This window comes from Brienomyrus brachyistius, chromosome 2 (assembly GCF_023856365.1).
Source record: "Brienomyrus brachyistius isolate T26 chromosome 2, BBRACH_0.4, whole genome shotgun sequence".
Classification (NCBI taxonomy): domain Eukaryota; kingdom Metazoa; phylum Chordata; class Actinopteri; order Osteoglossiformes; family Mormyridae; genus Brienomyrus; species Brienomyrus brachyistius.
The window spans coordinates 26,526,956-26,542,658 of record NC_064534.1 but is presented as its reverse complement, the minus strand read 5'-3'; the positions used below and the strand labels follow the sequence as shown (position 1 = coordinate 26,542,658).

The 15,703-nt window shown below is 40.2% G+C and overlaps 1 protein-coding gene across 1 annotated transcript in view; it reads right to left on the bottom strand.

The window, feature by feature from the left end:
- iqgap2 (IQ motif containing GTPase activating protein 2) overlaps window positions 1-15,591 on the bottom strand; it is a 50,727-nt gene extending 35,136 nt beyond the window's left edge. The window contains exons 1-2 of the mRNA XM_048998935.1: window positions 15,300-15,591; window positions 7,599-7,698 (exon numbers count right to left, since the gene is read on the bottom strand). Of these exons, the coding sequence (XP_048854892.1) occupies window positions 7,599-7,698; window positions 15,300-15,345 (146 nt within the window). The 5' untranslated portion in view covers window positions 15,346-15,591. The remainder of the gene's footprint in view (window positions 1-7,598; window positions 7,699-15,299) is intronic.
- Between the last annotated feature and the right edge of the window lie 112 nt (window positions 15,592-15,703).

The window sequence follows — 15,703 nt, the reverse complement described above, 5'->3', positions numbered from 1 at the left end:
GACAAAACAAACCATCAAACGGCTCTGAGTCGACGATTAGCACTGCAGAGCTTTTAAAGTCAAATCAGACAGATTTAAATTTAACACTTGCAAACTATCACTCTGTTCCAAAGCTACCAAAGCACTTAACGCTGAGGTGTTAAGCAAAGGTCAGATTACTCTGAAATTACTCTGAAAGTGAAAATACAACATATTCATTATCAGTGCAATGCTGTTTTGATTAAATTATGAAAAATGTCCAGAAACACACATTACTACAAAACAAGTGTTAGAGGTATTTCTGTATTTAAAGTCTGAGAATGTACACAGTATAGACAAACTGTAGTGACCTGAAAAGTAGATATCGTATAAATTTAAATATGACTAGATAGTTACTTTGGTGAATGTCACTGCACTTTCTGTGTTGATACGTTGTGCAGTGAACGTCTTACGCCCTGCACCCTCTTGCCTCTCCTACTGTTGAACGAACTGCACTGGAATGAATCCAAATTCCACGAGACCGTTTGTGTGGAAATAAATGGATTGTCAAATCCCTAGTATTAAGGTATCTTGATATCAGCGATTGCTTAAGGAATGGTAGGAATGCAAATCAATTCATGCTGGTTATCGAGCAGACAACAGTGCTTTGTTAGGGGGCACCATTTTCTCCCCTAGAGATATGGACATTTTCCTAAGCTCATGTTGTCTCTGTTTGCTTTGTGATTGTTTATCGTGAGGACCCACGTGATCTGGAGCCTGACCTAACCAAGCCTGTCCGCTGTGGTGTTTAAGCTGGTCCATTTCCCATCATTCAGCACATGGCAGTGGACATACAGGTACTGAAACTGCAAACTGAAATACTGACTACCTTCAAAACTTGGAATTCCCCTCGTGCTTAAAATAATTTACTAATTATTTCTTCACAACGCTGACCTTCAGTTCAAACTTTTTTGTCGTTCCACATCCTGAGTGACATAACCCCACCCATGTCACACTGACAGGTTTCATGGGTGGTTGAGAATTCAAGTAGAGGTTTCTTAACAGGAAAAATCTCTGTTTCAGTTCGTTAAGCTAATTGGGCTTTATTGTCATACTATCCACATACAAACAGCAAGCGACAAGGGAAGGGTTTCACTGTAGTTGAAAAGTACAAAAACACAGGACATGGCGAAACAAGGGGGCTGGACTGGAACGCTGTATAACAGTCATTAATGTTTGTAAACAATGACAAAAAATATTGTATCGGTATTTACATAATTACCTCCATCTATTCCTGAACTAGCATACTACAGTTAAATGCCTTTTCCTCATAATTAATGCTCTTAATTTATCAATATATCAACACATAAAAACAAGTAAAATGAAAGCTTTTATATCTTGAAATCATTTAAAGCTGAAGAAGGGTTCTGTGAACTTCTGCAATAGTTTATGCTATATCACTGAGATGATCGTGTTCAGGGTAACATTTCCGGCAGGGTAGCACGCACCAAGAAGCACATGTTGCTCTACACACTGTCATTATGACGCGTAACGCAGTGAGACTCAACAGCTACACATGGGGAAGGCGGCAACCACAGACATGACTACCTCCCTTCCTCTTCAACCACCAACACCACCCTATGGGGGCGGGGCTGCTAACAGCAGGCATGGCACGTACCACGCAGAGAAAACGGCGGGGGAAATCATTCAGGCTGTGGATTATACTAGTTGACCTACTTTTTCGTATAAAAAATAAACGAGGTTGATAAGGAATTTAACATTCACACATTTACACATTTAACTTAAAATGTGTCAAATCAGCTTGATGGTCAGTCACGACCGATGCTAAAGTCCTTCTTGTAATGGTGATTCGGCATGCAGCTAAGAGTAAGATTAAAATTAACTTTATTGATCCCAGGGTAAATCAATAACAAGAATAAACATACTCTCTGATGTGCTAATGTATGTGCAATTACAATCAGCTCATCTTTCTTTTACGTTTATGCACACACAATGCGAGCTAACTAGCTTTCCACCTTTCTTTGGAAAGGGAGCAGAGGATTGTAACTAACATCCCCAGGTATAGTAAAGGCAGAAAAGGTTTCAGAACACAATGTGGTTACATAACATTTCATTTAATTTCATTAAATTAACATTTTATTGGGATATAGTCTAGCTCAGTAAATGTTAAGTATTGTCTGTAAATGATCACAAAGGGTATATTTAATCTTAAGATATTTTGCTCTGTGGAGTATTTCAAACACCTACAGCCTGCAGTAAAGCCAAATGTCGTACACAATGCCAGTTTATGAAAACAAATCAAAATATACTTTATTCCTATTTTAGGAACAAAAACATCCCAATACGAATTGCAAGAAATATACATGCATATATTTTTAAACGAATGGTACCGTGTGGAACCATTACTGAAATAAACATGCACGTTTGTGTCACTAGTGTTCTTTCAAAATGTGTCACAGTTCTCAGCAGTGGTAGTCGTTATGGCAACATCTGCAAAAGCAAAACAAAAAAAAGAAAAAGTACAGCCAATTACTTCATATTTGACAGGGCCGATCATGCACTGAAGATTATATCTCTAACTTTGATCAAAGTCATTTTAGAATTCAAAGAGTTCTGGGTGTTTTTACACAACCGTTGCTTCCATGCTGTGTATCTGAAACCGTCCATTTCATTTCAATCATCTCATTGTATGAGTGTATGATGTCATTTTCAAATAAAAGGATAAAGTACATCTCCAGGTGACGATTTCTGGCTTTTACTGTGACATCAGGTTAGAGAAACAACTTCTTTAGCTTTTCGACTTTATTACGTTGCGCATGTAATTTTCAAATATTTTACGTTTTTCACAAAAAGCTGAAAACATATGTTCATCAACACTAAATGGGGAATTGAGATTTATTTTCAAAGTAAAAGTTATCAAAAAATAAAACTTAGGGCTAATATTACTTTGCATAGGCAGGTTCCATGGCTAAACAGATTACGCTGATGAAATCAGTGTCCTTGCTCAGTCAATAAGGCAGGCATGCAGTGTTTGTCAGCTGTATCATTTTGGTAAGATTGACTAATACTGCAAATACACATATTCACCTTAAAAGCTTTCCTCTGCCCATCTTCCAACTGCCTGAACAAGGTTGTGGGGAGGGGGAACCATATGTCAGGCAACCTTATGGCATACGTCCGGGTACATCCTAGATGGGACGCCAGTCCATCACAGGGTACACTTACGCATATAATCAATTTAGTGATGCGAGTTTGCCTGGTTGCATGTCTTTGTACTGTTGGAGAAAACTGGAGTACGCCGATGAAACCCATGCAACATGCGAAGGACATGCAGGGCAGAAGGTGTGAACCCCAAGCCCAAGGGGTATCAGGTAACAGTGAATCACTGGGCCACCCATAACGCAAAATATCATCTAGTTTATTGGCTGAACTAGAAAGGACCTAGAGCTCTGCTCTAGGAAGCCCTTTCACCTTGTAAACTTTAATTACAGAATGCAAGCATCCTTTCCGACAGTCATTATAAGTAGCTAAAACCATGCAGCTGGGTGAACTGCCCGCAGTGTGATTGTGTGGCTGCCTTGCGATGAACTGGCATCCATCCAGGGTGTCCCCCTGCTCTACAACCCCAGTATGACCCCATACTAGATAAGTGGTTGGAAGACGGATGAACAGATTGATTTTTTTCCTTTTGTGCTCTCAATATATATGGTCTTTGAACTGAAAATACAGAAACAGACACAGAATGATTCAGAATGACAATGCAATCATAGAATTTTCTGAATGTTTATGACAGGCAATAAAACATGATCTGTGTGTCTTTTCATTCAAGCAATTCCCATATCTGTGTATTACAAAACCCATTGGCCCATTACTGATATTCTAAATTATTTTATTTTTTCACGCTGAATTTTTTCCAGACCTGCAGCCTGAGCTTATCACTAGATAACACTAGAATGAACAAATGGAGGAGGAAAGAAAACATTATTATGTAATTCACTCCTGCAATTCTGATCGGGATAAGAAGAAAGATTGATGGATGTAATTTATTCACATGACAAACACTGCGCCCATGTGAAAAGCAATGCTGAGTTAAGCTCAGTAAAATGTCCGTGGCACCTTTTGCGTGTGTGAGCGCGCCCCTTTGCGTGTGTGAGCGCGCCCCTTTGCGTGTGTGAGCGCGCCCCTTTGCGTGTGTGAGCGCGCCCCTTTGCGTGTGTGAGCGCGCCCCTTTGCGTGTGTGAGCGCGCCCCTGTGCGTGTGTGAGCGCGCCCCTGTGCGTGTGTGAGTGTGCCCTGCAATGGCACTCATCCCCCCTGCGACCCTGAACAACACAAGTGGTTACACAAAATAGATGGATAGGTATAACTAGGATGCATGATCTCAATGATCTTGAATGGGGAGGTCATTGTTGCTGTAGGATGTGAAGGTTCAAGCATCTCAGAATCAAGCACTTCTCTGGAAGTTGCACAATCTAGAGTTTACAGAGAATGGTGCAACAAACAAAAACACCCCGTTCACGAGAGAGGTCAGAGGACAATGGTCAGACCTGTTAAAGATAACAGGAAAGGCCAAAAGCACAGAAATAACAGATCAGTACCACAGTGGTGTGAACGAGGGCTTCTCTGAAGGTAATAACCTTGAATATGCATTTGTCTGGTAGATGATTTTATCCAAAAAACATGGATTCTTGAGAGAGCAGGGTCAGCCAGCTCATAGAACAACCAGGGGTTAAGGGTCTTGCTCAAAGTAATGATTCTGCCAGTCCAGGGATTTGAACTGGCTGCTTTCTGATCACAAGCACAGCGACCCAACACACGGAACCACACACCATCTGCACCTTAGCAAGCTACCCAGTACTCACTAGCTGTGCCACATTAAGGTGTACACCTCAATGCAAATATTTCTAATGGATAATTATCAGTCTGCCAATTCACTATGGAAATGCATCACTTGTTTTGCATATTGTAAAACACAAAGCAAGTTAACACACCAAACTATCCCATTTCAGGTCAACAGCCAAAAACCCAGATCATAAAAGTCCTTCCCATCATCACCTGATTCATCTGAAGTCCAGAGAACAAACACCCAGGAATAAATTAACATGTATATTATTAATCATACATACAAGTTACCATATAATGCCCAGGACACCCACATACTGAAGAAAATATTAAACAAACATAAAGTACACAGAAATAATTCAGTTAGACTGAAAGTAATTAAAACATGATTGGTCTGCAGAACGGAAATTATACAATTATAAAGTTTGTTAAAATGCCAGAATGCAAGTGGTATAACATTACAAAATTGCAAACCAACTTCAATTACCATCTTATAAGTTCTAGCAGTTTTTGTATTATTTTTCTTCCTTCAGATATCCATAAATAAAATCTTTGGTTAGAGCTGTCATTGCAGTACTATGACTGGAATAAACCTATTTAAAGGCTGTTCCTTAGCCCATCTACTTTATTGCATTGAACATTTGGATTTGTCACCCTACCAGAATTTACAGTGGCAAAAATCACTAAAAACATTGCCATTCTACTTCCCTTGTTAGAGAACATATATCCTCTTGGCTACACATGAATCTGTTCTGCTACAAAATATGTTTATTATGAAAGACAAAAAAAAAAAACATTTAAAATCTTTTTACTTTGAAACAAGTTGAATATTGCAACTGAAGAGGAACGGGAGAGGTGCATCCTGGGGACACATCTGCAAAAAAAGTGCGGCTTCCTGCCGTTTCGACAATGCTGCAGTGAAATTCACAGTGACCACAGCGACAGTAAGCGTTTGGAGCCCAGCACCTCTCCTTCCTGCCATTGTTTAACCCCGAAAATCACAGAAGCTCCTAACAGCATGTGTAAAATGATACTACATGAAACTGAATGTCCAAACTAAGGCCTACATGCACAGCTGGTATAAATAGATGGCAAGATGTTCTTCTACCACTGAAATGGAATTACCGCTTTGTAGAATGGTCAGAAGTCACTTCCTTTAGTGTGGGCACTATCGTTTACATCAATGTGGGGCTTCCTCTGTCTGTTAACAGCATTGTGTCAACAACCACCAGGATTTCTGGAGGAAATCTTGTAGTGGTTTTGATCTGTTCCAAACACAACACAAGACTTACTTCTCTATAACAGAGCTTGGTTCCAAAAGTAGTTAGAAGGATTCTCATCAGACACTCTTAACAGTGTTTCTTAACAGTGCCTGAAACTATTCCAGGAACATAATAAGAGTCTCTTTAAGAAATTTATCTTTTTCATGGATTTCATGTTGTTCTGGGTAAAACACTTTCCTAATTGCAGACCAGCACTCAGTCACATCAGTCTTTAGTGTAATTAATTACCAAAGCCTTAACAATTTAAGATTTCTCATCATTTAAGTCCAGGGTTAGCGAATTCCCCTTGTGTTGTGCAGGACAAACTATAATTCACAAATCTTAAGTGTTTTCTTTCAAAAGATGAGAATAAACAGGTGACACCACAGAAACACACAAAGTTTTCATTTACCGATAAACGGTTTTCCAGTAACTCACTGTACAAAAACAGGAAATGGATGTATTATAAACACTTGAAATTTACTCGTCAGAAGATACGGTGCTAGTGAAAGGTAGGAAAAATGCTGGCATATCTAGCAAGGCAGGTGTGTGCTCTCGCACTCATGTGTTTGTTCTGTTCTGCAAGTACAAAGTCTCCGTAAAGCACCGAGGAGGAAGAATATTACGGGGGAAGACTAACAGAGCCAGTCACAGATTCCTCCCTCCACCATCTTACACTGGTGTGAATAATTACACTCCTCCCAACCCCCCTAACTAAACTCAACTAAAGTCTCATTTACATGTCAGCGTAGAATCTACGCCATCGGTAGGGCTATGTGGTAGTCTGACACACACCTCCCCAGAAAGGAAGCTACACGTCACACTGGTGCAGGCCACAACTGTGTCTGGCAGGTGGCCACGCTGTGCCAATGGCACACATTCTACACAGAAGTATAAATCAGGCTTAAAATTTGACCATTAAAACCACAACAGACCTCACTGAAACAACTGAAAGAGGCGAGAGCGCGGGTCGCACTGGAAATCAGTCCTGACATATCGTTCTAAAGGATTCGACTTTTACACATCTAGGGGTGTGACTTCCTGATCCTTTCTGGCTCAGCCGGAAGTGAATCTTGGGGGCTGCTAATGAGCCGACTGTATAAAACTATTCATTATACAATAGCAGTATAAAATTCATAACACTAATCGCTAATGAAGAGTCTGTTTAAACAGTATTTGCATATTGAAGGCAGGGATTCACGTCTGTTCTACAGTTAAGAGACAGCTGCCTGAGAGATTGGGCGGTTGTTCATAGTCCAATACAAAATACAACCAAAACATCAGGCTGTACCTTTCATAATCTATGTTTCCTTGTGGAAAGCTCCTGAAGTTGCTTCTAAACGTTATTAGACCCTGGCAAATGCTGCTGCTAGAACAGCATTTATACAATATCAGATAACTGAACAAATTCATAAGACAAATCTTCCCTTATATTTCACTTAGGCTGACATAGATTCTGGACATTGGCATGAGGACAGAAAATTTATTTCCAACTTCCATCTTCCAATGTACTCACTGCTTGGCCTCCTCTAGGTGACACAAGTACTCGTATGCAATGTTCTGCCGTCGCCTCTCGTCCATCTCCTCCGCTGAGAGCCTCTCATCATCCACAATGGCTGAAAGACAGCAAAATAAGAAATATGCTTCTCAGATCACTTATATTTACTTCTTCCATTCGCGTTGGGTTTCTGGCCAGAATACTCGTCATAATGAGTTAACACAAGAAGCGCTTTAGAAAAACAAGTTTCTGAACAGTTTTCCTTGAACAGTTTCCAAACCGCAACATTAAATCAGGAAACTTCCATTCAGCTTTACTTATACCTGGCTCCATATTTTTCACGGCACATATAACAGTATCATATAACCTATAAGTAAATCAACGGAATCCACCCTATTCAAACAGGTCAGTAAAGCATTTTGTACATCTTTGTCCTGATATAATGAATGGGAACTCGATCTGTTGCTGTCGTCCCCACAGTATTTGCCCTAACCTTGTCTGTGTGCCAAAAAATAAAGGATGTAAATGACTGCTATCTACATATGCAGCATGGTTTACAAGTTGGGAAACGTGCAGGAAGAAGGGCCAGGACTTGGAGGACTGGGAGCAGGTCAAAAGACCAGTAAATTCAAATAAGCAACGTACACTGTGATTATATCAGTACTACGAGTGTAAGGGTACTTGTATTCATACAGAACATTCGCGGCACGAGTCTTTCGGTTCGGTACGCATATGCACCGAACTAATGCAGCAAATGTGGAACCACTGTGTGTTTGCGTGTTTCCCCCGAGCGACATTCGGAACACGCCGGATGAAGCTGCACCACTACGCATGCGCGTGTACCTCCTAATGTCAAGCTGGAAGCTGTTAATGTGAATACAAGCACAGCACAGGTATTCGTATATGCTACACCATAATGGATATTTATTTTCTTATGCTTTGCAGTTTTGAGACAATATTTGTGTTGCACAGTTCGAATATGAAGCTGAAAGCTGCTGATGTGAATCCAGTACAGATCAGGTACAGTTCATTTTCTAAATACACAACTTCATGGATATTAATTAAATTTTTATTTATTTTGATTTGCTTTAAAATTGCAGTATTGGTAGAGAAAAAAATAAAATAGGAGCTTTACCCATGAAATACAAATCAGGTTGTATAATTTGACTATTTTGATGCTTATTATATACAAAAAGGCAACAGAATAATATATAAGGTTGATACAAGCAGCTCAGATCAGACGTCTGAGACCAAAAAGGGACAATGTGACTATTGAAATGGTTAATTATATATGTAAGTAGTCATAGTTAAACTTCCTTCCCTACAGTCACATTAATCCAGCAATTTCCTTTTAATTTTGGATGGCAAGTCCTGGCTGGCTTCAAGAATGCAGTTTCACATTAGAATGAATAAAGTGTCACCCAAAATCATGGCAGGGTAGGTTCAATTATTATTATTTTTTTCTTTTTTGGGGGGGGGGGCAGATAAACTTTGAAAGGTAGCATTGCTGTCTTCCATAAAATTACAAAAGTTTAGAAAACAGTTTCCCCCGTTAGCTGGACATAGCGGCGGCCCAGGAAGAAACAGAAAATGACCTTCAAAGTGCTCTGTACACTTGAAGAGCGATTACGTTAATTTTTAATCCAAGTTACACACCCTAGAGTGACGAGCATTTTCTTGGCAGAAAATACCTGGGGAATAAAAGGACAAGCAGTTTTTAAAAAATGTCGGGATCCTGAATGAAGACCAAATGCACATGTCCACAATTACAAAAGAAGTGTTTATTTAAATACAATCACTGGAAGAAGGAAACATGTAATTATGCGTTAAGAGGCAACCTATCCAGATCAACTTCACAAACCACAGGAGTTACAGAATTGCTTCTTTCTGCCAGACAAGCATAACAGATTTAGGGGCTTCACCTGCACTTCCTTTTGAGCTCCTTGGCATCTTAAACCCCTAAGAGTGAAAACCACATTTAGTGCATTATGAAAACAGAATCAACCCAGCACTGATGTCACCGAGAAGAAAACGCCTCCCTAAAGACATCTCCAATTAAATGAAATTTCACACGAGTAGTGAGTCACACCACACAAATAGAAGTTTTCTGGGCAGGTGCTACAATGCATGACACTTTTATAAACTGTATACATATTGTATAGGAAAAAACTGGTTAACCAACCATTAATTTGGTGTTCTACCTTGAAAAGGAATTTTTTAATATCTATGTGAAAAATAAAGATATTACAGTTAAAGCTTTCATAGGATGTTTAAAATGGTACTTAATGATCTGACGGAATGGATAGTTTGATTAATAACATTAATAACTATGACACGACTCAATGTTCTCTTTGAAATATGGTAAGCAAAACTCAATAATAAAACTTCACTTCATAACATGTCTAGCAAAAGCTTTTACGCAGAAACTTTTTTAGCATTTACATAAGACAGGTAATATGCTTAAAGGTACAGTTGCTCATTTTTCAATCATTCTTTCAACAGCCCAGGTCACATTACTAGGGCTGACAGAGAATCTCTGTTAGACGCAGCAGAAATACTGCTATGGTGAGCTACTGAAATTAGTTTAAACAATCCAGACTCAGGTCTTCCCAAAACAGCTGCCAGAAAACCAGGAAACTCAATGTATGACTAACAGTGTGAGGAGCCGAGATCCAGAAAGAAAAGCAAATGCATGGTGTTGATTCAGTGACGACAAACACAACTAGACAATTTTTGCAATGGTTAAGCAAAATATGTCAGACCATTTACACTGTTTAAACCCCTGTGGGAAAAGGCGATTTTACGTGAATAACTTTTATAGTTACAGCCATCTACTACTTATTGCATCATTAGACCTAGACCTTCATGTCAGTAGTAGAGTACGGTACTTTGATTGGTGATTGCTACTAGCAAACCAAAGACGTATCAGTGGTTTTCTGTTTATTCATAGCCTTTATCTCTAAGTTTGCTCCAACTGCATTCTAGAAGTGTTTCTCCTTCTTTAAAATGTGCAGTAAATAACCATGGTTCAAAGCAACCAATGGCACATAGTGAACACAAAAGCTCCAAGAGCAACTACAACTATCTGGCATTTCGCATAAATAAGCCAGCAGGAGATAAACCGCAACTGACTGCAGTGTAGCTTCGGCATTTTCTCAGTCTGCAAGCAAATGTATTTTAAATGTATGCTGGAGTAAATGTAATGAACTGTGCAACATACATCGAAGCTCAAGAGAAATATATGAAACTACACGATCTGACCCATTTCAGGATGTCTTGACATCCACATAATTCATTTTAATTCATTTATTATACATTCGCTAAACACCACTACAGAACACTGAGAAAAGCAAAATAAAGCAATGCATGGGTAAAACACACATGACAACAGACTGTATACACAACACAGTAGTTCATAAGAACACAAGAGATGCATAATGCAGGAGCTGGGAGGAATGTAACCGATTGCTACAATCTACCTTCAATATATACAACAAAGGCTGGAGCCTATATCACTGATTCACAGCAGGAACTTCTGAGTATTTTACGACAGGCTCGTCTCAGAATGTAACCACACGGGACTAGTAGGTGTCTGTGATACCGTGATACGATTCTTTTTCCTGGCAGACACTGTCTTCTTCGGGGGTGGGGGGAGGAGGGGTGATGACATCTGTGGCTGGCTCTGTGAGCTGAACCTATCTTGGCTTCCAGGGACTGACTGCCATTTAAAGTCTTTAAAAACTTTCCTTCTCAAAAGGAAACAACAAGCTGTATAAGATCAGACCCTTCGCACTTTAGTTTACAGTACTTTGCCATTTCAGTTTTGTCCACTGTTGTCAAACATATTTTAAGTCACAAGATAAACTTCATGAGGGTCTGATGGATGGCTTGCCTCCTTATTCATAAGCTCGGCATTTTCAAAATGTGGAAAAGAGTCACTGTTTTTTTTATTTTTTTTACTGTGAGGACGTAATACTGATAAAATTTATCTAAGCAAATCAGTTCCAGCTAAAGGGCTTCAAACTGACAGAAAACCGAAAAAGCTACCTGTCAACGACAGGCATGAGACGTCCCCCACCTTAACGTACTCGGTAACAATTAAGCCTGACATCTAGTGCTGATCGTGATAAACAAGCTCACACTTACTAATGGAAACTCATACTGTGCTCTCAATCAACCTTATCAATGCCACCAACAGCATCAGCAGTACTTCCATGACCTGCCCATACAGAAGAAGCTTCACACAGGCCAATAAGATGCAGTCGGCCTTTTCACCTCCAAAGACCGACTGTGTTACATTAACACTATGTGCCTTTATAGTACCTTGCTCAAAAGAATAAGCATATAGCTACCACAGCTGTCTATCACGGCGGTCTGTCTCACTGTTTCGCAAGGGACACTTCATTAAAGCCATACTAACGTAATACTTCAGTTACTGTACCATTTCACTCCACTGTATATTTGACATTTGACACTCGTTTCTGTGCAAAGTAACATAAAAGTGGAGCAAGCATGCAGTCAGAGGGCAAGGTCAACCAGCACCACTGGAGCAGCTGAAGTAAGCCTTGCTGAAGGACCCAGTGGCAATGATTTGACTCTGCAGGTCACGTGATTCAAACCCACAACCTTCTGAATACTGACACAGACCTTTAACTTACTAAGCCATCCATCATCCATATCGATTACAGCAAGACCCCTTTAAAACGACAAATATAATGATACAACCTGTTAGCTTACCAATTTTTGTAATTTTCTGACGAGAATTGCTCAACAAACTTTATTGACTAGCAATTCTGACTGAAAGAGTGATCACATGACTAGGGGACTCTCTAATGGAGAGTATGGCTTATTTAAGAGGAATTCCCTGGATGGTAATGTGCATCCTAAGCATTTACCAGCAAAGTAAAGGTATCCCAGGACATAGCGACCCCTTTGGTCCTGGGTCTCTATGGGGCGGTCTACCATGATGCAGTAACAGTTCATTGCTTATCTTATAATGACCCCATGGTATTAAAATCTGTATGCTGAAGCACTTTTAAGCTCATCCAATAGAATTTAGGTTGATTAGCATGTCTTCTTAGATGAAGTCCCCACCTCTAGCAGCAGATATGTTAATTGTGGCCATATGCATTTACCTTGAGTCAAACAGATAGCATGGAATCCTTTGATGATCCCCCCCCCATAGCAACTCATACGCCAATCATTGGCAGACACGTCAATTCTACTAACCCGCCCTCTAAAAATAATGTCATTTGGTTCACCCTTGATTCTGGCAGGCTGCACTGATAACCACACAGCTGTACCCCAAGTCCCTGTTATCATCATTAACTTGAATGAAAACCATGAGTCTTCCCTTTTTTAATGAATTTGTCCTTTAGGAACACTCTTGGGGAAAGCCAAAACTGAAATACTGAATGCAAGGCAGGGAATTTTATAATTGTGACTAAATTATTGCAGCTAAGCTGCATAATATAGCTATACTTAAAATTATTATAGAGTTGTATTGAAATAAGAACATAATAGCTATTAAATGATTTCTTATTTAAAAAACTAAGTTTAATATTAATAATATTGAATTCTACATTGGGGTCTTACCATAAAATGTACAATGTCCGTCCATCCATCCATTTTCTAAACCGCTTATCCTATTGGGTCGCGGGGGGTACGGAGCCTATCCCGGAATCAAAGGGCACATGGCAGGGAACAACCCAGGATGGGGGGCCAGCCCATCGCAGGGCATGTACAATGTCATGGAATCTTTATACATTTGATTTTACAGCAAAATTTAAACCTGACTTCCTCCCAAATATTGGAAACTGAAAACAAATTTTACAAAAGTTTCACTCATTTGCTACCTGACAATTTCTAAAATCTTCATATTAACTGTGATGTTAATATCGGATTCATAATATTCATATTAGAGCGGCAAAGTGGTCAGCACTCACACCTCTGGGACCCGGGTTCGAGTCTCCGCTGCGGCTCCATGTGTGTGGAGTTTAGATGTTCTCTCTGTGTTGTCATGTGGTTTCCCCCCCACAGTCCAAAATCATGCTGAGGTTGATTGGAGTTACCACACTGCCCATATGTGTAAGTGAATGGAGAATGAGTTTGCTCTGGGATGGGCTGATGACCCATCCAGGGTTTGTTCCCTGCCTTGTGCCCGTAAGCTCAAGCAGGTCAGGCAGTTACAGAAAATGAATGGATGAATCCCATCTATGGGTGGCTGGCGGACTGTAGGTTGTATTCATTTATCGGAAAGAAAGGATCTTGTCAGTTTCTGCTCTGTCAGGTGTGTACTGAGCTGTTCACCACAGCAGAAGTGAAATACGTAGAAATTCCTGCAGAGCATTCCAGTAGAGCCCTATTGTACCTTAGCTCATTTTAACTGAGGTTTTGGACAGCTTTACTCAGCAGAAGATCTATTGATTTTGGTCAGAAATAATGGGGGTATTGTTTTAATACCTCAGTTCTTGAGTGACGCAGAGCCATTCTGCTGTCTAAAAAACTCATGCGAAACCCCACAAACACTGTAGAAGTAGCTACCTAACAACAGACACAGCCGTAATATTAAAGATGCTGCTATTATATGAAGCCAGCATCAGCACTTGATGTCACAGAAGTTATACTACAGTTATACGTTGATAGTATATACTTTACTGCAACCTGTTGTTCAATAGTTCAGGTGATTTCGATCAGGCAAATGCAATGTTGGGAAATCAATAACATGATGATATCTGGGTACTAATTTCAACGTTGAATTATGATCAGTGTTAAATTATCAACGTTGAAACTGAATAGATTTTTGGTCAGATTTTCAATATTGAAAAATTGGTGGCAAAACCTTGATTCAATGTTAATATCAAGTGGAAGACTGAAGATCAACGTTGCTTCAACCTTTTTGTCTGATATGGAATCAATGCCATTTCAACATATGTGTGCTGTCTATTTATTAAGCAGAGCGCAGTACCCAAAGCTTTAAGAGTTTTATGAAATGGCAACTTCCAGCAATGTCTACCGGCAGCTATGTCACTGACATGCAGGCGCTTCGCTCCTCGTGTTTCAGATGAAAGCGCCGTGACTAGTTCAGCTCCGACGTCGGAAGCCGCTTCTCCAGTTACAGCGACTCCGTAATATTCGGCAGACAGGGACCGTCATTCCGCCGAAAGCCGCCGACCGGCCGCTCTAACGGAGCCGCTTTAAACCCCCTAACTGCCCCCGTCGGTCCGTTACGTATTTAACCCGGTAACGACTTCGAAAGGCCGAAGCTGAAATGTTGTTAGTAAACTAATTACCTGAAGGCAAATAAGCCACTTCCTGTAAGAACAGTTATACCATCCCGCCAGAGGACAAGTGGAGCTCTTTCAAAGTAAACTAATCTGGCCAGGAAATGCCGCGTTATACTAACTAGTACGATATAAAGTTAAGCGATCACATGTGATCGGCGCTCCTAATGCAGCCCCTTTCATTAATGAAACAGGCATTACAGCCCTAATGCTGCCCGCATTACAGCCCGCCTCTCTTTCCATCTCTATTAGCCTCATATAGCGACCTGCTGAATAAAAACATTATTAGTCTGAGCTGTTTTAAATGCTGCAAACATGTCTTAAACAAAAAGTGAACTTTAAAAAAATAAAACTTGTACACATATGCACAACCGTCGCAGGTCACCTGAACGGGGTAAAATTAAAACTTATAAGAAAATACGAATAAATTACTCACATCCATAACGTGGTCTCTGCATGTTCGTGCCTTCTTCATGGTACATCCTGCTTCAGATCCTCCAGTTTTGCACACTTGAAATGTATGAGATCGGCTAGTGAGATTAACTGCCGAACTTTTTAACTGATGCTCAGGTAGCACGTTTCAAAGCAAAGTCTACCGAAACGTGCCTCCTATAACACGGATGTTCAGATCTTATTCCAGCACGTAACTAATCGAGAGTGTCCCTACGGTTACCTTCTAGCCCCTGCGCCACTATTCACCTTTGCCTCACTCATGACAAAGTCAATAGGCTGCATTACACCTCTCTCTCTCTCTCTCTCTCTCTCTCTCTCTCTCTCTCTTTCTAACAAACTCACTACTTTCTGCGCTTAGGTGAGCAGCCCCAGCTCCACCTGGCGGTC